At 46.4% G+C, this 25,954-nt stretch overlaps 1 protein-coding gene across 2 annotated transcripts in view; it reads left to right on the top strand.

The window, feature by feature from the left end:
- Nucleotides 1-456: 456 nt before the first annotated feature.
- Nucleotides 457-25,954, top strand: part of LOC129709458 (proline dehydrogenase 1, mitochondrial-like) — a 34,104-nt gene continuing 8,606 nt past the window's right edge. Inside the window, exons 1-11 of one of the 2 annotated variants that reach the window (XM_055655869.1) lie at nucleotides 457-1,232; nucleotides 2,884-3,092; nucleotides 5,176-5,205; nucleotides 12,968-13,002; nucleotides 15,247-15,396; nucleotides 16,467-16,531; nucleotides 18,251-18,367; nucleotides 19,654-19,733; nucleotides 21,970-22,051; nucleotides 23,416-23,508; nucleotides 24,934-25,080. In XM_055655869.1, the coding sequence (XP_055511844.1) occupies nucleotides 906-1,232; nucleotides 2,884-3,092; nucleotides 5,176-5,205; nucleotides 12,968-13,002; nucleotides 15,247-15,396; nucleotides 16,467-16,531; nucleotides 18,251-18,367; nucleotides 19,654-19,733; nucleotides 21,970-22,051; nucleotides 23,416-23,508; nucleotides 24,934-25,080 (1,335 nt within the window). In that variant the 5' untranslated portion in view covers nucleotides 457-905. The remainder of the gene's footprint in view (nucleotides 1,233-2,883; nucleotides 3,093-5,175; nucleotides 5,206-12,967; nucleotides 13,003-15,246; nucleotides 15,397-16,466; nucleotides 16,532-18,250; nucleotides 18,368-19,653; nucleotides 19,734-21,969; nucleotides 22,052-23,415; nucleotides 23,509-24,933; nucleotides 25,081-25,954) is intronic. The other variant, XM_055655870.1, reaches the window with a different exon arrangement.

Raw genomic sequence — 25,954 nt, 5'->3', positions numbered from 1 at the left:
TGGGAATGCAGGAGGCGTGAAGAAGTCTGCAGACGACATGGAAATGGCTGGTGTTGTGCCAAATCACAAAAATAGTCTACAAATACATAAAGATGTCGATCAATTGATAAAGCAGGCAAATAAATGGCAGATGGAATTTAATGCTAGGAAAAAAAATCAGGTTACATTTTGGAAGGATTGGAACAGACACAATTAATGATAGGACCCGAGGATGCATATGAAAAGAGAGGGATTTGTGTCCAAATATTCCTGAAGACAGCAACACAGGCTGTTCAGAGGGCACATGGGATATTTGTTTTCATTAGTTGGGGCATGAAGTGTAGGAATAAGGTTATTGATGCAATTGCATGCTTTGTTTAGGTGCAGCCAGGGGGCGGGGCCCAGAATGTTTTTGAATGGAAGGGCCGCGCCCTCGCCTCTGATTGGTCGGGCGGGGCAGAAATGGATACAATGGGGGTGGGGGTGGATGTTGCAAATGTGTGTGTAACCATAATCTTTGGCAACCACTAGTGTGTGTGAGCATCGTCGCCTGTGAAGGCTGGATCTGTACCCAGTCTGTGTATGTAACCAGTATGTGTGCCCAGTGTATGTAACAATCGCGTGTGAAAGCCGTGTCTGTAACCGGTCTCTGTTTAGCTCGCATGGAATCATCGCATGTGAAAGCTCTGTAGATGGTGTGTGTAACCCGTGTGCGTGTGTGTATATATAGTGTGAGTGTGTAGCCACTGCTTATGTAACCCGTCTGTGTGCACCAGTCTGTTTGTGAGTGTAGCTTCCGTTTGTGCATCAGTCTGTGTGTGTGTGGAGCCAGCGTGTGTGTACAACCTACACCAGTCCTAAGATCCTATAGCAGACTATAAGATCTTTGCACCAGTCTGTGTGTAGCCTCGTGTACCCACGCTCCGATGGCAGGCTGCGCTCTCCGCCAGCCGCTGCCTCTGCTCTTGCTGCCGGGACGCTCCCTCATCTGCTGCGCCCGGCTCCGCTCCACCGCCGCCGCCCCCAAGCAGAAGGAAGAAGCGGCGGCGGCGGACAACGCCGAGGCCCGGGCTCGGGGCCAGGCTCAGCGCCGCTTGCGAGATGTCCCGCGGCCGCCACCCGCACCGGCCCGGATGCCGGACTTCAGCAACTCCCGAGAAGCGTATCGCAGCAAGACCAGCGCCCAGCTGCTCCGGAGCCTGCTCGTCTTTCGCCTCTGCTCCTACGACCTGCTGGTGGACAGGCACAAGGAGGTGGGTGGGTGAGGAGGGAGTGTGGGAGGGAAGGTAGGTGGAGATGGGAAAGGAGGGAGATGGAGGGAGGTAATGTCGGTGGGGAGGGAGGGAAGTGATTGAAGAGGGAGCTATGTAGGGGGATGGGAGGAGAGGAGGTTGTTGCCTCAACATCTGTTCGCTGGGCATAGAAACGTTGGGCCCCCTGGCCTGAGCTCCTCTATAATCTTTGGACTGGAGTGTTCCACTCTCCCAGGAAGCGCTCTTGATCAAAGAGTTCTTTGCTCATGATTTCCGAGAAGTACAGCCTCTCCCCGCCCATATCCCCCGCCGGGGTGCCGGCTCTCCAGCACAGCTCCCCTCTCCTTGGACAAACTCCTCTCTCAGCTGATCCTGGGCGTCAGCGTCCTACCCATGTTCTCCAGAGATGCTGCCTGGATTACTTCAGCTTTTTGTGTCTATCTTCGGATTGAACCGACTGCTGCAGTTCCTTCCTACACATGACTGCTGGTCAGTTCTATTGCACTCTGGTTGGAAATTTGCATTTCGCAATTTTTTAACTTGGGTTTTCATGCAACGCCAAAATGGCAAGAATTGAAAGGAAAAAAGATAAAAAGGGGGAAATGGCATAGAAAGGGCAACAGTGAATCCATTCTTCCATGTCAAAGTGGACCCTGATCAGAAAATACGCAGGACTCTGATCCCAGTGTAAGTGTATTTTTGAAAGTATTATGCATATCAGCTGGAATTAAACCACACAGCCATTTTTATTGTTTTCTCGCCTTGGTCTGATTGCATTGGAATGCACATTATTTAAAACAATCCCAAACTGAACAGAAAAATAGGAGCTGCAGATGCTATAATCCTGAGCAAAACACAAAAAGCTGGAGGAACTCAGCAGGTCAGGCAGCATCTGTGGGGGAATGGATAGGCAACTCTTGGGTCAGGGCCCTTCTTTGGATTCTGAACATTGAAGTATGTCAAAAGAAGACAAAAATGCTGGAGAAACTCAGCGGGTGAGGCAGCATCTATGGAGTCTCGACCTGAAATGTCACCTATTCCTTCACTCCATAGATGCTGCCTCACCCGCTGAGTTTCTCCAGCATTTCTGTCTACCTTCTATTATTCCGGCATTTGCAGTTGTTTCTTAAACATTGAAGTATGTCATTTTTTCAGGAACTGACACCATCTGCAGTTCCTACACATGAACGCTGGTCGGTTCGATTGCACTCTGGATGAGAATTTGCATTTACAATTTTTTTAATTTGGGTTTTCATGCAACGCCAAAATGGCAAGGATTGAAAGGAAAAAGATAAGGGGATTAATTAAAATCATGTGCAGAATACTTTCCCTAAGATCTGGTTGATTTTTAGCTTCCATTGAGGTGCAAATTTGAAAGATTTTAAATCCCTCATATAAATCCTACTTTTTTTTTCCCTCTGGAGCATAAAGTGTGATCACATTGGAGACTCTGAAGAAGGATCCCGACCCAAAATGTCACATATCCATGTTCTCCAGGGATACTCTTACCTGTTGAATTACTCCAGCACTTTGTTGTTTTTTTTTGGGCAACCAGCATCTGCAGTTCCTTGTATCTATATTGGAGTATTAGTTTGGGTTGTGTCGGGTGAATTCCTTCATGGTTCCACAATGTATTGGTTTATTGTTGCAGCTGATCAATCTGAGTCGGGCCTTGCTGGGGAGAAGGCTCTTCAGGAAGCTGATGAAGATGACCTTTTATGGACAGTTTGTGGCAGGGGAGGACCAAGACGACATCAAACCCTTGATTCGTGGCAATCGTGCATTTGGAGTGGGCTCCATCCTTGATTATAGTGTGGAGGATGACTTGACCCAAGAGGAAGCGGAGACGAAAGAAATGGAGTAAGTTGGGTTCACATTGCATTTGACCAGCTGGGGATAGGAAATGTGCTTGAGGGCAGAAGGTGCGTGGTGTTTTGGGGATATTGCTTAACTTGTTACTCTGAATCCTGCTTCCCAATTGACCACTCTCTTCAGGACAATGGAAATTTACAGCACACTGCCTGAAACAAATCTCTTTGCAGCTTTTAACTGAGTCAGTGACACTCCCTCCAAAGTTGCTGTGAGATTTTGCTATCTTAGGACTCTGCATGCTCAATCTTTGTCCCCTTAGACTCCCCATGCTTGACGTTTCTCCTCTCAGACTTCACATACTTTTTCTTCCTCTTGGACTCTGCACACTCAGTTTTTCTCATCAAGTTTCACACGCTCAATCTCCCTTCTGGCTCCACACGCTCGGACGTCCTGATGAAATGAGTCCTGATGAAGGCACAGGCAGACATAGTGATTAGCCAGAATGCTACAGCACGTCACTGCAGAAGCATTATTCCCTTCCATGTAATTGCTTTCCAGGAACCACACATCTGAGACTGGAAATTCCAGAGTCCATAATTTCCACGTTCAGCCGTGAGTTTCTCAGTAGATTTGTCTTTGTATCCTTCATTCCTCTTGGGTGGAATGGGTGAAAACTTGATACTGTTTGTTAGGCATTGTGGCCTTACGCCGTGAGTATGACCTCCAATTAGTGCCCTTGAGGTGTGTTGCTGTATTTGATAGCCAATTTTGAAAGGAAAGTCACAGTGAAGGGTTGATTATGATAGCTGGCTATTTTACGACTGGTTTCAAAATAGGAGCAGAACTCTGTGTACGAGTCTTATGTTCTGGTGTGTGTTACATTCGTGCAAAGTGAATCTCCACCTGCAGTTCATCTGCCATCTGATTATTTTTCTTGCATATGGCGTGCACAGCCTAAAGTTGTAGGTCAACTTGTTCTATTTGATCTTTTTGTTTGTGCATGTCGGGTTGATTGCATTAGTTGAAACAGGGTGGAACACGTGAAGGTTGCAATCTCCCACCCCGCCGTCTGGTTGATCAGTGGTTAAACTGTGCAGATAAGGGCACACATGCAACTGCAGATGCTGGAATCTTGTGTCGAACACACAATGCGTGAATATCTGAACTGGTCAAGCAGCATCTCTGGAGGACATGGATAGGCAACCTTTTGGGTCGGGACTTTTCTTCAGACTGGGTGTAGTTGGGTTGCACCTTTAGCCATTTTGAATGGCTGCTTTTATGGGAATTTATTCCACAAAGTCCTTGTTCCGTTTTCATTTAAATCGAGTTAATCCTGTGGTGTATTTCATCAAGCCTCTGGTTGCCTACAAACAGCTGCATTTTTCTCGTTCAAGAATGTGCAACGTGACAATTAAGGATGTGAACAGGTTTTGTGTGATGTCTATCTGATGGTGTGAAGCATGGAAAAGTTGATTTGAATCTCAAACAAGAGCTGGAGTGAAAACAGGTTATTGAGGCCTTAATGGGAAAATGCAAAGTCACCTTCTAACTGGTTCCTATCTTTCCCAGACCATCTCCAATAGGCCTCATTTGGAAATGGAAAACAGTTCAGACCTCGACAGAGTAAAGTAATGCTCATCTGGTCCGGCTAACTTTCTGAATTCATGCACCTTCACAGCAGCAGGTGGCAAGGACAAGGAGAAGCGATTCTTTGGGAAAGAAGCTTAATAAAGACACAAGCAATCGGGAAAGGGGGAAAAGATTGATGCACAAGGATAGGAACAGAAGACATGGCTGAATCTCCTGGATGAGAGAACCACTAGGAAAGGCACGCTTTCCAACAAACCAGCTTCGAAAGGCAAATGGATATGTAGGGAATGGAGGGATATGGATCACGTGCAGGCAGATGAGATCAGTTGATCTTGGCAGCATCTTCAGTACAGACATCGTGGGCCGAAGGGCCTGTTCCTGTGCTGCACTGTTTTATATTCTCTGATACGACTTCCAAAGTTGGCTCTGCGCATCCAGCATCCAATATGGAAAGTCTTAATCCCACTGGCCCCTCCAGGCATCGTGAGCTTTAGTTGTGGTAATTATGTGATATTGATTCTGTTTTTTACGCTCTCAACAGTAATGTTCTTGCAGGACAATCTGCCCGAGGGTGAGTACAAACCCAGTCCCATCTGTATGCCGACCATCTTGATAAACCTTTGGGAAATCTTTGCTCGTTTTTCAACTGCATTGGCAGTAGCAGCGGGGTTACGTCTTGCTGCTCTGGACAGTGTGAACCTCTCACACTTTGTTCCTTGCCTTGGTTCACTGCATCTCGACCGACTCCTCTGCGCTGCCTGCTGCAAATTCTGCCTGGTTTCCAACGCATCCTTACACCACCTGTGTGTCTCTGCTTGGGCCTTTGTTATTCTGCTAAACACAACCTCATTGAAAAGAAGTGTCAACCTCATCTAGTGCGCTTGCTACTCCTTTTGGATCCTTTCTTGCAACAGTTTCTGGGAGAGCAACTGGTTCTGATTACCACGGGAAAGCTACAGTTGGAAGGAACTGTGAAACCAATTTCTTGATCTTTTGTTTTTGATGCAATTTTTCTTTTCATTCTGATTTTTAGCAATCAAGAACGTAAGAAGTTGGAGTGGGTCTCACAACCCCTGTGATGCTACATAATTCAGTACAATAATGGCTGATTCTATGCCTCGCGCCTATCTCTTTTTGATTTTTAAAAATGTGTTGATTTCACATTGAATTATGGCCAACTGAGTATCTCCAGCCTTCTGAGATAACAGTCGTAAACCTTTATAATTCACTCCGTGAAGTCATTTATCCGTCTCTGAGTCTTAAAGGGTGGATCCCGTTTCATGAGATAATGTCCCTTGATTTTAGTTCGTCTCTTTGGAGGAAACAGCTTCTCCCAGCCGAGTGTCACATCCCCTCTCAAGCGTGTGTTTTGGATAAAGAGCTTCCCTGACACCCATTTGTCTCCCTTTAATCTTTAGCCTTTGTTGCTTCCTCCACCCATCTGCCAATCTCCTACCCACCAGTATCCACCTATCACTTGCCAAGTTGTGTTCCGACCCCACTTCTCTTGTGCAGCTTTCACCCCCCGAAGTGTAATCAGTCTGAAGAAGTGTCCCGACCTAAAACATCGCATATCCATTCTTTCCACGGATGACGTCTGACCTACCAGGTTGCTCCATCACTGAGTTTTACACATGATCCCAGCATCTTGGTTTAGATTAGTTTATTATTGTCACGTGTAGCGAGGTGCGGCGAAAAGTGATACAGGGAAGCCTCAAAGATGGAGGATGGGGTTGGAGTCGTACAGCATGGAAACCGGCCCTTCGGCCCAACTTGTCGACGCAGACCAAGGTGCCCCATCTATACTAGTCCCACTTGTCCGCATTTGGTCCATATCTCTCTAAACTTTTCCTGTCCATGCACCTGTTTAAATGTTGTTATTGCACCTGCCTTAACGATCTCCTCTGGCAGCTTGTTCCATATACACACCTCCCTCTGTGTGGAAAAAGCTGCCCCCTCGGGTTCCTATTAAATCTTTCCCCTCTCACCTTAAACCTCTGTCCTCTGGTTCTTGATTCCCCTGCTCTGGGTTTAAAAAAAAATTATGTGCGTGTGCTCTATCTATTCTCCTCATGATTTTATACAGCTCTGACATATCACACCTCTTCCTGCCCTCCAAGGAATAAAGTCCTAGCCTGCCCAACCCCTCCCTGCAGCTCAAGCCCTCGAGTCATGGTCTGCTCTGTACAGCTCCATGACTCAATTAGAGCTTGTTGATATGCAAATCCACAATGCAGCCTTTCAATGGTTGACGCCTCTGTTCTCAAACACGCTGGCCCTGAATAACACTGGGAGGTAGACTCGCAATACATCGCAGGTCAGCTGCCTCTTTAATGCTGAAACTCCCCCTGATTATTTGCTGGTGACGTTCTATTTTAGTTCTAACGGACCTACGCCTTAGCATAGACTGAAGGGGGCTGATAATAAACTGGATTGTCGACCATGTAATGCAAGGAACTGCAGATGCTGGAATCTTGGGCAAAGCCCAAAGTGCTGGAGGAACCCGGCGGGTCAGGCAGCATTCGTGGAGGGAATGGAGAGGTAGTGTTTCAAGTGGGGACCCTTCTTCACTGACCAGAAACGTCATCTATCTATTCTATCCACAGATGCAGCCTGACCCACGGAACTTGCTTGTTGAGCCTGCTGCGTATTGAGAGTCATTTCTGGGGTTGGGGGTTGATGGTGAATTGACCAGTTGGACGATGGCGTTAATGAGTTCTGCAGCGGGCTGCTGGCCATGAAAGTGTTTTTAATCTTGGACCTTGGACCTGTTAGAGAGGGGTGGCAGGGTGGTGCGGCGGTAGGGCTGCTGCCTTGCCACACCAGAGACCCGGGTTCAATCCTGACCTAAGGTGGTGTCTCTACAGAGTTTGCACGTTCTCCCTGTGACCACCAATTGCAATCAGAAAGTCCTAGAGGAACTCAGTGGGTCAGGCAGCATCTGTGGAAAGAATGGAAAGAAGGCGTTTCAGGTCAGAGTGAAGTAGGGTACTGACTTGAAACTCAGCCTGTTCATTCCATCCACAGATGCTGTCTGACCCGCTGAGTTCCTCCAGCATTTACAGTTCCTTGTATTACATGGTTGATAATCCGGTTTATTTTGACATAGTCAACATTTGATGGCACGGTGGTGCAGCAATTGAGATCCTGTGTTGCAGCGTTAAAGTTTCAGGTTCGATCCAGTGCTCGTGAGCCAACTGTGTGGGGTTTGCACTCCCTGTGATGGCATGGGTTTTCTCCAGGTGCTCCAGCTTCCTCCCATATTCCTTGGACGAGCAGCTTTGTAGATTAGCTGGCTTGTCTGTTTTTGTATTAAAAAAAAAGTGTGTAGGATGCAAAACTGGGATAACACAGAACTAGTGTAGGAAGGAACTGCAGATGCTAGTTGATACGGAAGATAGTTATTAAGTGCTGGGGTAACTCAGCGGGTCAGGCAACATCTTTGGAGAAAAGGAATACAACAAGTGCACAGAGGATCGGTGGTCGGCCTGGACTCGGTGGGCCGAACGGCCTGTTTTCATGCTGTATTACTGAAATAAAACTAATCTGTGTGCTCTTGCAGTTTGGGGACCTCTGGGTTCTGATGGCCATGGAGAATTGCAGAATGAATTGGGTTGCCAGAGGGCTTGGGCAACAGGATGTTGTTGGGAGTTTTGGCTGGATGGGGTGCCATGTGTAGCAATAGAGCTGCCAGCTAACGTGATGGTTTACAGTAACTGACCTTCATTGCAGATTGTTTAACTGCGAGCAAACTCTTGGCTGTCACTTGTGATACAGGTTTCAAAAATCACTTCCCTTCGAACGCTGATTTTGTTTGTTGTGATATTTGCATCGCCATTTAACTCCAAATATGAATCTTTCATATTTTCTGGTTACATGAAGCTATGTTTGATAAGAAAAATCTCGAGTTTAGTTTAGAGATGCAACTTTGAAACAGGCCCTTCGGCCCGCCAAGTCCATGCCAATCATGATCACCTGTTCACACAAGTTCTCTGTAATCCCACATTCTCATCAACCTGAACTGAATCCTAAATGATAAATAAGGACCAGATGAAGCCCATTCATGTTATTTGCTCTCAACTCTTGCAAAGTATTTTAATGTTCCACCAAGCATTGAGCACCTCATGTTCTTATCTCCAATACTTAAAATATTTGATGATCCCAAATGTCTTCCACTCAGTAAAAAAAAATGTTTTTTTTTAATTGAGATACAGCATAGAAACAGGTATTTATTCCTTCTCTCTATAGATGCTGCCTCACTCACTGAGTTTTTCCCAGCATTTTTTGTCTACCCGTTCACACTAGTTCTGTTATCCCTCTTTCTCATCCACTTCCTACACACTAGAGGCAATTATACAGAGGCCAATTAACCTGCCACGTTTTTGGCATTTGTGAGGAAACCGGAGTACCTGGAGGAATCCCACGTGGTCACAGGGAGAACGTGCAAACTTCACACTGACTGCACCCGAGGTCAGGATCAAACCTGGGTCTCTGGCGCCATGTCAGCAGCACTACCTGCTGCGCCTCTGTGCCGCCAATGGTTCTCCCAGCACTCGGCAACACCCTAGCCTATTGTATTTAAATGGGACAACCCTGTTATTATACCAAAGGCACTAATTTTGCTTTCACCAACTCTTCGGAGAGCATTTAACCAATTATTCCCTGATGACTAAGGGGCAAGTTCGGCACTTTACTGTTTGGCTCTTGCCCTGAAGGTTTGAGGGTGCTCGGTATATTTTGAATCCTGCAATAACTCTCTTTTCCATTTGTAAATAATGTTTTTACATGGAGAAAGCAGTCTACCAAAAGTATGAAAATGACGGAAAGGATTCCCTGTGAAAATACCATGTTATTTGCATTGATAAGCTTGCAGAAACAAAACTCTTTTTTTCCCTAGAGGTAAAGTTACAAAAATGTTGATGTACTGAGGAATCTGGTCAAGCTGGTTCAAGGAGCACAAGGAACAACAAGCAATCACCAAAGCAAATGACACATGACGCGTTGATCATTTTCTTAGGGGCCGGAGTGTAAAACTGAAGAAAGATTGCTGCCAAAGATCATAGTCTGCTCTATGCTCTATGATCTTTGCTTGCTGCACTTGGACAGAGCTCTGGCAAGCACAGACCTTGGCATTTTTGTGCAGATCTTGGCATTTTTGTCATTTTTGTTGATGCTGCCATCAAGTGTGTGTCAAACTCTTGATGGTTAGATTTAAGACGTGAAGGCAATTTGAGGATGTGGAAGTCAGTTGGGGGAAAGTGGACAGAGGACTTGATCTTATTGTGTGGCGGAGCTGATGAGGCGTGTAGCTGACTCCGCTAATTCCTTGTGTTCATAGGCTTACTTAATGCTGGCAGGTGAAGCTGCGACTACTCTATGCTCTCTTCACCCATATAAACTCAGTGCTATTTTTGGAGACAAAAAGGTGCTGTTAGGCATATCCTTCCTTTCTCGATGTCTCAGGTGGATTGTCCATCCAATAAGCTGCTTAAGAGTATGGCTGCCTAATTTAGTTAACTAGTTTTAGTTTTTTAAACTTGACTAACCTTTTTGTAATCAAAAACGAATGATTTTAAATTCAAAGAAGGTGAAAATATAGTTTTTACTTTTTTGGACATGCTGATATGCTTCCGGCACTGTCACATACATTCCACTGTATTAACTTACTGACTTTGGAGCTAATCTCTTGCTCCTTATTTTGCAAATTAGAGCCATCTATTAAACTAGTTTTCCAGTTCTTGGAGCTGACTGTACAGCAGTCGTCACGTGCACAAAATGTCAAATATCACACCCTTATTCAGAATCTTATCTGAAAGGCAAGGCCCCAAGTATGGGGCATTAATACTTTTGTCTAAAGCAACAGTTTAGTTTGGAGACACATCCAAACCGACCATCGACCTAATTCTATTTCACACTATTTTACGCACTACGGACAATTTACTGAAGCCAATTAACCTACAAACCCGCATGTCTTTGGGATGTGGGAGGAACCCCCAGAGAAAACCGACACGGACACGGGGAGAATGTGCAAACTCCACACAGCCAGCGGCCCTAGTCAGGATCAGATCCGGGTCTCTGGTGCTGTGAGGCAGCAACTCTACCACTGCGCCACTATGCCGTCCTCTGTTCCTGTAGATGGTGTTTCGGGTCAGAGTGAGGAAGGGCCCAGACTTGAAATGCCGCCTGCCCATTCCCTCCATAGATGCTCCATAGATGCTGCCTGACTCATTGAGTTCCTCCAGCACTTTGTGCTTTGCTCAAGATACCAGCATCTACAGTTCCTTAATAATGGTCGATAATCCAGTTTATTTTGACACCGTCACTTTAAAGCCGAGTCTGAACTTGTATCTAAAAGCGGAATGTAACCAAGCAAACACGTGACATCTGAAATTTGATTAATGCTTTGTGAGTCAAAGAATTTATTACGATTAGAGAGATTTTCATGGACATTTTGCAATCAAATTTTTAACTATTTCATAGCATGTGTTTTTTATGACTGGTGGATGAAATGTTTTCCATGCAAAGTTCCTCCAGCTGTGCCTAACATGCCCAGATGTTTGATTTTTGAATGAAGTGCGTTACATGGGTGTTAAACCTGGCGTCTTAGAATAACCTGAGACACCAAACAGTTGGAAAAATCCCACAGGAAATCCAGCACGTACAGGCAACCTAGGAGAATCTGAGTTGCGTTTTGTACCATTCAGGCAATATTAATTTGGTGACTTAGATGGTGCTAACAGTCTGTACATACACTGTGGCCGCAGCCTCACAGTCGATAAGGATGGCAAATTGTCCGGGGTTAACATCCATTCTCAAACTGTAGCAGATCCCGAGGCACATTCCCCATTCCCTTTTCAGGGAGGCCTTCGAACTATTCTACCAGGAGGAAGTATGGAATGTGTCCTTGCGCCTGCTAGCACTCCAGGCCAGTCCCGCGTGCTGTCTTGTGACTTGAAATCTGAGTTACATAAGAGAGGTCATGGATCATTGGAAGAGATGAAGTGCTGTTCCAGCACTCCAGCCTCCCTGTAAAGACGGGGCAGCCGATAATGCTGTTGACACAGCCCTGCTGTGGTCTTGCATGGCAGAAAATATGACACAGTTTGACAATGACTTAATTGCCTACTATCATACCCGAAATGTACCAAGATCATGGATAGCTGGTTGTTGCAGGCCCTACTGGCAGAGAATATTTTAAATAATTCCAATAGTATCGTTCATCTGCAATAATAATTCCTGCCTTTGCTGAATCCATTAAAAAAAAACCCACAGTGTGGGTTAGGCAGCATCTCTGGCGAACATGGCTAGGTGAATTTTCAGGACCCTTATTCAGACTGTTTTCTAGTGGGTGCGGGGGGGAGAAAGCTGGAAGTGAGCAGCGCAGGATAAAGCCTGACGCCCAATAGGTTGATAGAGATGAGGAGTGTGTGCACAATGGTGCACAGATAGAGCTGCTGCCTTACAGCGCCAGGGACCCGGGTTCGAACCTGACTGTGGGTGCTTTCTGTACGGAGTTTGCACGTTCTCCCTGTGGCCGTATGAATTTTCTCTGGGTGCTCCGGTTTCCTCCCACATTCCAAAGACATGCAGGTTTGTAGGTTAATTGGCTTCAGGGAAAATTATCCCTCGTGTGTAGGATAGAACTAATGTGGGGGAGGGGGGGATCTCTGGACAGCATGGATTCGGTGGGCCGAAGGGCCTGTTCTTAAGCTGTATCTGTAAACTAAAAAGGAGGGTTTTGTGATAGGCAGATGGCTGGATAAAGTCCAGAGATGGAAAGACAGATGTAATGAGTCAAAAGGATCGATGAGTTGTGAATTGTGAAGCTAGAGGAGGGAATGGAGTTGGAAGGGGGGAAATGGATGTGAGTCCAGGTGGGGCACCAGAGGGGGTGATGAAGGGCAGGGGGGGGGGGGAGAAGGATGTTATGCGGGGAAGGAAGGAGAGGGGGAAGGTTATGTAGTTATCTAAAATAGAAGAATTCAACGTCTCCAGAGGTGTTGCCTGAGCCGCTGAGTTACTCCAGCACCTTGTGTTGTTTGTTTGTAAACCAGCGCCTGCAATTCCTTGTCTCCATTACCCATCATTTGAACATCTCACTGAAAGCCAAAAGCCCTCGGCAACCAGGCAGAGCAAAACTGCGGCTGCTGGTTTGATTGCTCACCCTTTCCTGCCCACCATGCGATTGTAAAACGTCCCCACCATGCAGTGTCCAGCTTCTTTCCCCTTCTCCCTTCTCCACTCCTACACTTATCCCTGTTTCTTCTGGGCTTCCAGTGTGCCTCTGGTGTTCTCTTTATTGCTAATTCTATTTATTGTTAATTTTATTTTAGATCGTGTGAGTCTCTTGGCTTAAAAGATGGAGAAGGTAAGTCACATGAATTGATACACCTCTGCTGTATGATCACCCCTCGGCCTCCTGCGCTTCAAGGAATAAAAAGGCCTGCCCTGCCCGACCTCTCCCTTTAGCTCAGGGCCTTGAGTCCTGGCAACATCCTCGTAAATATTTAAGAAGGAACTGCAGATGCTGGAAAATCGAAGGTACACACAAAAATGCTGGGGAAACTCAGCGGGTGCAGCAGCATCTATGGAGCGAAGGAAATAGGCAACGTTTCGGGCCGAAACCCAAGGGTTTCGGCCCAAAACGTCGCCTATTTCCTTCGCTCCATAGATGCTGCTGCACCCGCTGAGTTTCCCCAGCATTTTTGTGTATCCTCGTAAATATCTTTTCCGCACTCTGCTGCGATGAATACAGGTTTGTGTACCTGTTATGTCAAACCGCCTGCAACAGTTGAGGTTCATGCATGTTGTACCTGTGATTTATGGCTCTAACAGGTAATATGACTCGCTCTGAGAGAAGTGAGTCATACTGAAGTGAGTTCAATGTGAGAGAAAAAACAATTAACCTGAAGCTGTTACTTAACTGGACACTAAAATGCATAAAATAGAAGACCTTACTTCACCCATTGAAAACACTGGCTTGGTCCAAAACGAGTGAGTCAGACCACACTTTTGGAAGGGTATGAAGATTTTTTTTAGAGTAATTATGAGAGATCACACCCGGGCCACTCCCTCTTCTCCTCTCTCCCATTGGGCAAAAGGTGTGAAACTGCACACCAGATCAGGAACAGTTTCTTCCCAGCTGTTATCAGGCAACTGAATCATCCTACCACAACCAGAAGGCAGTGCTGAACTACTATGTACCTCATTGGTGACCCTTGGACTATCTTTAATCGGACTTTACTGGCTTTACCTCGCACTCAACGTTATTCCCTTTTTCTGTCTTTATACATTGTAAATGGCTCGATTGGAATCATGTATTGTCTTTCCACTCGCACAACAAGGATTTTTCACTGTATCTCGGTACACGTGACAATAAACTGAACTGAACTGATATGAGCTTTTCCCGACTGCCTCCTGGTTGAGGGATTCCAGTTATGCAGCATGAAACTGTTGTTGCCCTCAGGGCCAAGAGGGTGGCGCAGTGGAGCAGCGGTAGAGCTACTGCCTTACTGCGCCAGAGGCCCGGGTTCGATCCTGACCACGGGTGCTTGTCTGTACGGAGTTTGTCCTTTTTCCCTGTGACCGGCGTGGGTTTTCTCCGAAATATATTCGGTTTTCTCCCACGTTTGTATGTTAATTGGCTTGGTAGAAATTTAAAATTATCCCTAGTGTGTGTAGGGTGGCATTAATGTGCGGGGATCGCGGGTCGGCCTGGACTTGATGGGCCGAAGGGTGGATCCGCTCTGTACTAAACCACACTAAGATGTGTAACGTCAGGTAGGGTTGCTGAATGGAAAGAGGGAAACGTCTCCAATGACCAAAAGGTCAACAAGTGTAGTTCTAAAACAACTCTCAATACGAGAGGAATAAATTGGGTAGAAAGGCACAACCTTTCTTCTAAGGTGGAAATGTCAAAGACTGGAGGGCATAGCTTTAAGTTGAGAGGGCACAGTTTAAAAAAAAAGTGTGTGGGGCAAATTTTACAGGTGTGTGCCTGGAACACGCTGCCAGGTGTGTTGCTGCAGGCAGATACGATAGTGGTGTTTAAGAGGCTTTTAAATAGACACTGGGATATGGAGGGATATGGATCAGGTGCAGGCAGAGGAGATAAGTTTAACGTGGCATCAGGTTTGGCATGGGCATTGTGGGCCGAAGGACCTGTCCCTGTGCCTTGCCGTTTTGTGTTCTAAGTTCCACTGAGTTCCCTAATTATAGAAGAGTAAATTGAACAATAAGCGAACGGAAGTTCCTGTTCCTGTATCGTACAGTTCTGTGTTCTATAATCTGTGGTAGAATGACAGAGAACCTTTTATGTAAATGCAATATGAATTTGGATGTGCTGCCTCTTGAAGGTGGTGGATACGTATTCAATGAGAAACCTTTGAAAGAGGAATGTCAGAAGTACTTCAATGGGAGAAAATGTGCAGGGGTCTGAGAACTGGGTGAGATGGGCTAGTTGCTTTGCTCTTAGTGGCACATTGGAAAAGCTATGACTCTTATGGAGCTGTTGAGATGGCTGCTGCTTGCCCTTGTAGATTAGACCCAGTCCTTGTGCATTACAAAGGTCAGTGTATACAGATGTTACTGTTGAAGTTTCTTATCCCTGCAGGAGAGGTTCAGCGAGAGAAGAAATTCCAGCCTCATCGGCAATTTGGAGACCGCAGAGAGAGTGTCATAAGTGCTCGGACATACTTTTATGCAGACGAGGCCAAGTGTGATCAGCACATGGAGATCTTCTTGAAGTGCATCATGGCTTCTGGTACGAATGCATTGTATTGGCTTATGGACATATATGCTTTCAAAGCGAATATTGAGGACTGTAGGCTGAGCTGCCCGTGGTTTAATGGGTGATGTTTCGGGTCGAAACCCTTCTCGCCCCGAAACGTCACCCAGTCTGAAGAAGGGTTTCGACTCGAAATGTCACTCATTCCTTCTCTCCAGAGATGCTGCCTGTCCCGCTGAGTTACTTCAGCATATTGTATCGATATCTTCAGTGTAAACCTGCATCTACAGTTCCTTCCTACCTGTGGTTTAATATTGTTCCATGCATTAGAGCCGGACATTAAAATAATCCCTCCTCACCTGTATCAATTTATTAGTGGCTAGGCTTTGTCCTGCCCTCCTCCCTTCCAGGTTTCTCCTCAGTCCACGTCTCCCCATTACAAACAGTCTAAAGAAGGGTCACGGCCCAAAATATTGCCTATCCATGTCGTTACACTTGGCCCTGTCATTCACAGCTGGTTACTCATAAGCCGCTCAACTCTTGCCCCGGTAGTTTACAGACACTTACGCAATGGGTGACTTGCGTAAATAATTCTGTGTTTGGTCCCTTGTGCAATCAAGGCAGTCTGTGCCATCACTGAAATCTTCATCGGAAACAAGTCGGCAATGGTGGTGGTGCTTACATAGAAGGCCGCTCTCCGCTGAAAGTGCCCCAACAGTGAGATGAAACTTGAGCTGGTAATGGCGGCAACGTTTACCCAGAAGGCTGCGCGTCGCAGAAAGTGCCCTGGATGCAACCGGGCGCTGTTGAGACGGTTAATACTCCCAGTGAGTTATTTCGAGCAGGACATGGGGATGGTGATTCCGACTTGCATAACATCTCTTGCGTAAGTGTTCACGGAACATAACGCTTTCGTAGGTCAGGGCGTGCCTGCACGTTCTAGCACTCCCTGTAACACGCACCCCACACAGCCTTGGTTATACACGCCCATTGTGGTATGCACCCTGTTCCCCACCAGCTGTGTTATTTTTGCTACTGGCAAAGTCTATGTAGGTGTGTGAAATCCCCTGACACAAGTAACCTTACCTACTCTATGTTTCCCACAGGTGGAAGCTCTGAGGATGGATTTGCTGCCATCAAGTTGACAGCACTTGGGCGACCACAGTTTCTGGTACGACTCCAGATTCCTGTTCTAACAGTTGGAGTGCTCTTGTGCCAGTGGTCTATTGGCTGATGTTGCATAATTTTTGGGGGGGGGGGTGTAAGGCAACTGTGGTGGTAAGCGTGAGAGATCACTAAAGGCCCACACCATTCTGTCCACGCTCTCATTTCACTCCTAACCTCAGGGAGAAGGTATAGGAGTATGATAAAGCAGAAAACCATGACTACCGGATTCGAGAGCAGCTTCTTCCCAGCAACACTAAATAAACTATGAACTGTGTGGGAGAGGCTAGGACCAGAGGCCACAGCCTCAGAATAAAAGGACGTACATTTAGAATGGAGATGAGGAATTTCTTGAGCCCGAGGGTGGTGAATCTGGAGTTCGTTGCCATAAACAGTTGCGGAGGCCAAGTCATTGGGTAGTTTTAAAGTGAAGATTGATCCGTTCTTGATTAGTGAGGGTGTCAAAGGTTACAGGGGAGAAGGAGGGACAATGGGGTTGAGAGGGATAAATAGATCAGCAGTGATCGAATGGCGGTGCACTCGATGGGGTGAATGGCCTAATTCTGTTCCTATGCTTGTGGTCTTATGGAAGTATGGTCTGCTTTGGTTGCATGAAGGACTTTAACCTCCTTGGCACTCTTTTTTTGTGGGGACGTTATTAATTTATTGGATTTTTTACTATGTTTTCTATGTATTGTGTTTACAGGCCTCTTAAGCTGCTGCAAGTAAGATTTTAATTGTTCCGTTGTTTGTAAATATGACAATAACAAATTATTGACTTGGCTCTTGAAGGAAGAACATTATACCTATCTACGTACCCTAATCCCTTTTACATACATTAGGTCAATAGCCTTCTACAACTTGTTAATTCGAGAGCTGGTCTAAATGTTTGTTAAATGTCACAAGAGTATTCGTCACCGCCAACTCTTCAGGCAAGGCCCTCCACACCACCTCCTTTGTGAAGTGTGTGTTAGTGTGGATCGAGGTACACATCTCTCTGTATACAGTGGGGAGTGTCTGTGCACTGACTGAAGGTCATGGGTTGGGACTTGCCTCTTTCTTGGAAACAGCAGGGAAGTGGCTGCTAGTAAAAACAAGGAACTGCAGATGCTGGTTTGCAAAAAACAGACACATAATGCTGGAATAACTCAGCGGGTCAGGCAGCATATCTGAAATAAGTTACTCCAGCACTTTGTTTGGTAAACCAGCATCTGCAGTTCCTTGTATCGATGTGTTTCCATGCTGTATGGTTTTTTTCAAAAGGACCCAAAGTTTTGGAGTAACTTATTCTGGAGAAGCTGCCTGACACGCTGAGTTACTCCAGCACTTTGTGCCTTTTTACGTAAATCACTTTAGGCTGGGTTTAAAAAAAAAAAATTCAAAGTGCTGGAGTAATTCAGCAGGTAAGGCAGCATCTCTGAAGAAGGGTCCTGACCCAAAACATAGCTTATCCATGTTCTCCAGAGATGTGCAAGATGGAACTGCAGATGCTGGTTTACAGCGAAGATAGACACAAAATGCTGGAGTGACTCAGCCGGGGCAGGCAGTATCTCTGGATAGAAGGAATGGATGATGTTTCGGGTCGAGACCCTTCTTCAGACTGTTCCAGAGATGCTGCCTGATCTGCTGGGTTACTCCAGCACTTTGTGTAAACCAGCGCTCGCAGTTGCTTGTTTCACACATTACGACCGCTTCACTTGGCTTTTCCTCTGTCTCGCTGTCGTAGCTCCAGTTCTCCGAGGTGCTGGTCAAGTGGCGCAGCTTCTTCCGCCATCTGGCCGCCGAGCAGGGTCTGGCCGGTCAGGCCGCAGTCGACACCAAACTGGACCTCGAACATCTGCAGGTGAGAGGGGAGGGTGCCAGCGGGGGTTAGTTTATCATTGTCACCTGTCCCGAGGAACAGTGAAGAGCCTTTTTGTCACGTGCTATCCAGTCAGTGGTGAGACTACACATGATTACAATCAAGCCGTCCACAGTGCACAGATAGGGGATAAATGGAATGACATTTAGTGCAAGGTAAAGTCCGAGTGCAGATGGTCCGAGGTTCACCAATGAGATTGAATGGGGCGGCACGGTGGCGCAGTGGTAGAGTTGTGCCTTATAGCGCAAGAGACCCGGGTTCGATCCTAACTACGGGAGCTGTCTGTTACGTTCTCCCTGTGACCGCATGGGTTTTCTCCGGGCGCTCCGGTTTCCTCCCGCACTCCAAAGACGTGCAGGTTTGTAGGTTAATTGACCTCTGTAAATTGTCCCTGGTGTGTTGGATAGAACTGGGGTGCAGGTGATCACTGGTTAGCGTGGACTCAATGGGCCGAAGGGCCTGTGGCCACATTGTATCTCCAAAACGAAAACGAATGAGACTGTGCTAATTTCTGATTAGCCAATCAACGATGCAGCATAATTTAATTCTTAAATGTGATGAATAAATAATTATTTTATGTCGACCTGTCCGACGGTGTGAGTAGGAAGGGAATGACATTAACGGCGAGATATCAAACCGTGATTTTTGTCGGTGACTGTTGCTGGGAATTGAGACAAGTGCATAACCAAGGGGCGAGGTAGCTGTTATCAATTCAACGATGGGTTTAAAAAACATTTGGTTCTGGGCTGTCAAAAACTAGAGGGAAGCCAGGAAAGATTTACAATGATATTGCCAGGACTCGAGGGCATGGCCTATAGGGAGAGGTTGAGCAGGCTAAGACGATTCAGTGGAGCGCAGGAGGCTGAGGGGTGATCTTACAGAGGCGTATAAAATCATTAGGGCAATAGGTGAATACACACAGTCTTTTACCCAGGGTAGGGGAATCCAGAACCAGTGGAGATGCGCTTATGGCGAAAAATTTAATAGGACAACTTTATTTCATGCTGAGGGTGGGAGTATATTGAACGAGCTGCCAGAGTCGGGAACAATAACAACATTTAAAAGGCATTTGGACAGGTATGTGGATAGGAAAGGTGAGAGGGATATGCACCAAATACAGGCTAATGAGACTAGCATGGTGGTCAGCATTGATGAGTTGGACCGAAGGGCCTGTTTCCGCGCTGTGTGACCCCATCACTCTTAAGATCAGGTATGAAGCATCTCACGCATCCCAATGTAAAGCAGCTCCTCTTTGTCCTTTTGCACAGGAGACTTTGGCTAGACTTGGCATTGGCACCTTGGACGAAATCACCCACTGGTTCACCGGAGAGAAGATTGGACTATCTGGGTGAGCAGCTGGTTTGAGGAAAATCTCTGCGGCTCTAGCTCGGCGCATGGGTCTGCATGCTGCTCCTTGACATCCTCTGCTCTTCTAGAATGTTCTTTGGCGGCTTTCTGGGTGCTGTCCTTGCCGCGCTGACGTTAACGTTAATTACGCAGATCCTTCCTGAGACCCGCGCAAAGGCCGTTGGTGGGAAACGGGCCGGTTTTCAATTGCAGCTGTTTTTAATGCATGGGCGAGTGCCTGAACCGCTGAGTGCCAGATTTCATTCCACTTCAGTTCTTAAGTTATTAACCTATAGCTCAGCGGGGCCTTTTGCTGCACCGTTTTCCTGGAACTTGTAAGAAAATATGTTTTCAGCAAAAAGATGTACAAATTATTGTGTTATGTTCGTTTAATTCTAAATTGGGAGTGTGGAACAAAAGAGTCGCTGCCCTTGGGATAATAGGGAGTCTCTCTAGCACTGGGATGAGATGAGATGTTTCTTCTCGTAGGATGGCAAGGAATCTTCGGAATTCCGTTTCAGTCAGCGTATGGAATATTGTCTCCGGTGATAAATGTTACACGTTACAAACCATCGAGGTATTGGAGAGTGTGCCGAGATTTATTGCAATGTTACCGAGGATAGTTAGCTGGAGAGTTAAGGGCCTGTACCACTTACATGAATTTTTTGGGCACTCTTGCTGGCACCCGTTATAGTCGCAGCAGGTCGGTAAAACATTTTTCGGCGCCCTGCTGCGAGTCACCGAAAAATATTGCGTAAGTGGGACAGGCCCATTATGAAAACCTGAGATTAGAACATAGAACAGTACAGCACAGGAACAGGCCCTTCAGCCCACAATGTCCATTCCAACCATGATAGAAACATAGAAATGCAACGAGACCTGGGTGTCATGGTACACCAGTCATTAAAAGTAGGCATGCAGGTGCAGTAGGCAGTGAAGAAGGCGAATGGTATGTTAGCTTTCATAGCAAAAGGATTTGAGTATGGGAGCAGGGAGGTTCTACTGCAGTTGTACAGGGTCTTGGTGAGACCACACCTGGAGTATTGCGTACGGTTTTGGTCTCCTAATCTGAGGAAAGACATTCTTGCCATAGAGGGAGTACAGAGAAGGTTCACCAGACTGATTCCTGGGATGTCAGGATTTTCATATGAAGAAAGACTGGATAGACTTGGTTTGTACTTGCTAGAATTTAGAAGATTGAGGGGGGATCGTATAGGAACTTATAAAATTCTTAAGGGGTTGGACAGGCTAGATGCAGGAAGATTGTTTCCGATGTTGGGGAAGTCCAGAACAAGGGGTCACAGTTTAAGGATAAGGGGGAAATCTTTTAGGACCAAGATGAGGAAAACTTTTTTCACACAGAGAGTGGTGAATCTCTGGAACTCTCTGCCGCAGAAGGTAGTTGAGGCCAGTTCATTGGCTATATTTAAGAGGGAGTTAGACGTGGCCCTTGTGGCTAAAGGGATCAGGGGGTATGGAGAGAAGGCAGGTACAGGATACTGAGTTGGATGATCAGCCATGATCATATTGAATGGCGGTGCAGGCTCGAAGGGCCGAATGGCCTACTCCTGCACCTGTTTTCTATGTTTCTATAAAATAGATGCAGGTGTAGGCCATTCGGCCCTTCGAACCTCCTTTAATCTTAGTCCCTCTCACCTGGAAGCTTTACCTTCGGGTCTTTGGCATTTCCACCCTGGGGAATAAGGTTCTGACTGTAATGCCTCTCAGATGCTGGAGTAAATCAGTGGGTCAATGGCCTGTTCCACTTAGGTGACTTTTTAGGCAAGTGCAGGAGACTCTGCGCTTGCCACATGGTTGCCACGTGTTCGCTGATGAATCTCTGGTCAGTCTGCTTCATGGTCACGAGGAGCTCCCACATTCTGGGAACTAGTCGCGGCCTCAGTATGGTCGCCGCAAATTTTTCAACATGTCGCCCTGGAGAAAATCGATGATTCTGTAGTCGTAGGTGCAGTTGTAGTGGGGTTGCCATGTAGTTATGGGTCGTCATGTAGTTATGGGTCGTCATAGGTAGTTTTCATTGACTCATTGGGGGAAAAAAAACATAATCAAGAGTTTTCAGAACCAAGGTTAACCGACCGGTAATGTTAAATGTCCGCCGAACTTCACAGCTGTGTATCTCTGGCTTATTGAAAGTTGTCTGGGTTCTTAAAAGTTGTCTTCACTCCTTCTGCCCTCCCCTTTCCCCCTTCTCCCCCCTTCTTTCCCTCTGTTTTCAGTACTGTCGACCTGCTGGACTGGAACAGTTTGATCGACAACCGAACTAAAGTTGCCAAACTCTTTGTGGTTCCAAATGTGCAGGTACAAAGCCTGAGCCAAGTTCTCCGCAACATAGACGGGCTGTGTAGCAAGGAACTGCAGGTGCTGGTATATACACCAAAGATAGTCACAAAGTGCTGGAGTAACTCAGCGGGTCAGGCAGCATCTCTAGAGAAAAAAGGGTGGGTAACCCTTTTTGGGTCGGGACCCTTCTTCAGACATAGCTGGGTAGGCTGAGATGTCTCTGAAAATAATGATCGGATTGATAAACCTGTCTACAATAGATGATAAACGCTGGAGGAACTCAACAGGTCAGGCAGCATCTGCGGAGAATATGGGTAAATTATATTTTGCATTGGGACCCTTTGATGGACCCAAGACGTCACACATCCATGTGCTCCACAGATCCGCGTGATCTGCTGAGTTCCTTCAGCACTTTGTGTTCTCGTCAAAATACCAGCATCTGCAGTTCCTTGTGAATACAATAGAGAATGGTTTTGTATTCATAGGTTTGTTTATGTGGTATGTGCTACCTGGGCTTAAATATTTGATGGAGTATGTGATATTTCACACATATCACATATTCACGTGCTTTTCCGCTAACTGGATAGCACACAACAAAACAGCTTCTCACTCTACTTCTGTACACGTGGGCAGCACGGTGGCGAAACGGTAAAGTTGCTGCCTGACAGCGCCAGAGACCCCGGTTCGATCCTGACTGTGGGTGCTGTCTGTACGGAGTTTGTACATTCTCTCTGCGTGGGTTTTCTCCGAGATCTTTGGTTTCCTCCCACACTCCAAAGACGTACAAGTTTGTAGGTTAATTGGCTCGGTATAAATGTAAGATTGTCCCTAATGTGTTAATGTGCGGGGATCGCTGGTCGGTCGGTGCGGACTCGGTGGGGCGAAGGGCCTGTTTCCGCGTTGTATCTCTAAATTAAACTAAACTAAACTCGACAATAAACTGAACTAAAAGAGAACAAGTAAAATGTGGTTAATTAAAAACACCCAATCTCAGCCATTGTATCTTAAACCAACAGCATGGCTGCTGCCCAGCTGAAACAGCTACAAATGCATTTTCCTGCTATAAAAATCCTCAACACAGTAGCAGGGAACTTTATGTTACAACCTGTATCTTGAATCTAGCGTTACTTAGGGCTCAGCTTAGGAACAGACACAAAATAAAACATCTTGTAGATCAGTGGTGAGTTTCCTCGAACAAATTAGGTTTATTCATATTCGTTACGCGCCAGGAAACGCACTGAGAGAACCCACGGTGTTTCAACATCAAAAAATGTTGTCATTGAAATCTGGGTTTGTTGTGGCTTTAACGTGGTACAGTTGTGGGTGACTTGGGGTGAACAAGCCTGGGGAGGGGCGGAGGTAACGTCTATGTTTTTCCACAGACTGGGACGATCGAGCCATTGCTGCTCCAGTTCACAGAGCAGGAGGAACTGCAGATGAAGAGGATGCTGCAGCGAATTGATGTCCTGGCAAAGGTAGGAAGAGGTGGAAAGTTGCGAAGGGAATTTTACCGTAGATTAGGACAACCTTGCCTACACCACTCATGCCCTAGACTGTAAAATGAGGTCGTTTCGCAACTGATAAGGCACAAAGTGCTGGAGTAACTCAGCAGGTCAGGCAGCATATCGGGAGTAAAAGGATGGGTGACATTTCGGGTCGGGACCCTTCTTCAGACTGCCCGTGAATATTCCTTCCCACTCGCTTGAACTCACCGCACGGAAAGTCAGCTTCTGCTGTTAGCAAGAAATGAAGTAACTCAAGTTAGAGGAGTCTTTGGGTTCGAGTGTGTAGCTCCCTGAAAGTGGCAACGCAAGTAGATACAGTGGTAAATAAGGCATGTGGTTTGCTTGCCTTCATAGGTCGGGCCAATAAGTAGAAGAGTCGGGTAATCATGACGCAGCTTTAAATAACATTGGTTCAACTGAATTGGGAGCATTTCTGATCACCCCATTACAGGAAGAATATTGGAGTTGAGGAGGAATTTTAGGAAGGAGTTGAGGATGAATTTATTTAGTCAGGGAGCGGTGAATCTGTGGAATTCATTGCCGCAGAAGACTGTGGAGGTCAAGCCAATGGATATTTTTAAGGCAGAGATAGATCGATTCTTGATCAGTCATGATGTCAGGGCTTATGCGGAGGCAGGAGAATGGGGTTGAGGGGGAGAGATAGATCAGCGATGATTGAACAACGGAGTAGACTTGAAGGGCCGAATGGTCTAAATCTGCTCCTATCACATGACCTTATGAACACGAGACAATTTGTTTCTAAGGAATTAATCTCTATAATACATTTAATGGCCGAATGGCCTAATTCTACTCCTATCACATGAGCTTATGATGTGGAGGCTTTGGAGAGAAGAGGATTGTCAGAATGCTGCAGGGATCAGAGGGTATTCGCTAAAAGGAGAGATTAAACAGACTTGGATTGTTTCCTCCAGAACAGGTTGATGGAAGTATATAAGACTTCCATGCTATCAGACCTGTTAGAAGTATATAAAATGATGCGAGGCAAAGATAGGTTAGACAGTCAGAACCTTTTTGCAGGGGTGTACATGTCAAAAACCAGAGGGCATAGCTTAAAGTGAGAGGGGCAAAGTTTAAAAGAGATATGCGGGGTAGGGTTTATGCACAGAGGGGGGTTGGTGCCTGGAACACAGTGCCGGGGGTGGAGGCAGATATCAAGTGGCATTTACAAGTCCGAGGCAGACACCTGGATATGGAGGAACATGGATAACTGAGGAGATTAGTTTAACTTGGCATTGTGTCCAGCAAGGACAGTGTGGGCCGAAGGGCCTGTTCTTGTGCTGCACTGTTCCATGGTCTACAGCCCAGAGGCGGCAGTAATGTTCCTCCTCAGGCCAAATTGGGACATTAACCTGTGAACCTTCCTGTCTCCTACAGAGAGCCCTGGAGATGGGCGTCTGCCTCATGGTTGACGCTGAGCAGACCTACTTCCAGCCGGCCATCAGCAGACTGACCCTGGAGATGCAGCGCAAGTTCAACACGGAGAAGCCCGTCATCTTCAACACCTACCAGTGCTACCTGAAGGTGAGTCCGAGGGCCTGTCCCATTCACCTGCATTTGGTCTAGATCCCTCTCAACCCTTCCTATCCGTACACCTGTAAAGGACATAATCCATCCATGTTTACAGTCACGAGTGCATTGGTTTTATAGCGCACAGGTAGACTGTGATCATGTACAGTGCTCGTGTCATAGTCATACAGCATGGAAACAGGCCCTTCAGCCCAACTTGCTCGTGCCAACCAACATGCCCTTTCTAGTCCCCCATGTCTGCTAATATCCCACAACCTTTCCTATCCATCTACATGTTTAAATGTATTTTAAATGTGGCTATAGTACATGCCTCAACCGCCTGCACTGGTAACTCATTCCATATACCCACCGGGTTACTATTCAATTTTCCTCACGCCTTAAACATATGTCCTCACCTTAAACCCATGACCCAAGTCAAAAATAAATGTCCCAAGTATATATAGTTTGGAGCTTATTTGCAGGGTTTATCGCCTAAATAGTCGTAGTGAAGATGTTGCTCCTGCACCTGGACGTTACAGATTTCAAGCTCCTGCCGATGGTAGGAGTGAAATGAGAGGGCAGCCAGGGTATGTGTGGGTCTCTGATGATGCTGGCTGCCGTCTTGAGGCAGCAAATCATGTATATCCCTACCATGGTGGAGAGGTCGGTACCTGTGATGGACTGGGCAGTATTCACCTCTTTTTATAATCTCCTCCATTCCTGGGCGTTTGCGTTGCTGAACCAGGCCGTGATGCAGCCAGTCAGTCTGCTCTCTCCTGTAGATGCTGGTTTAAACCGGAGATAGACACAAAAAGCTGGAGCTAGACACAAAGACTCAACGGGTCAGATAGTATCAGATAGACGAAGGGAATAGGTGACATTTCAGGTC

Source organism: Leucoraja erinacea, chromosome 25, assembly GCF_028641065.1.
Source record: "Leucoraja erinacea ecotype New England chromosome 25, Leri_hhj_1, whole genome shotgun sequence".
NCBI lineage: Eukaryota > Metazoa > Chordata > Chondrichthyes > Rajiformes > Rajidae > Leucoraja > Leucoraja erinaceus.
This window is presented reverse-complemented; position numbering and strand designations above follow the sequence as displayed.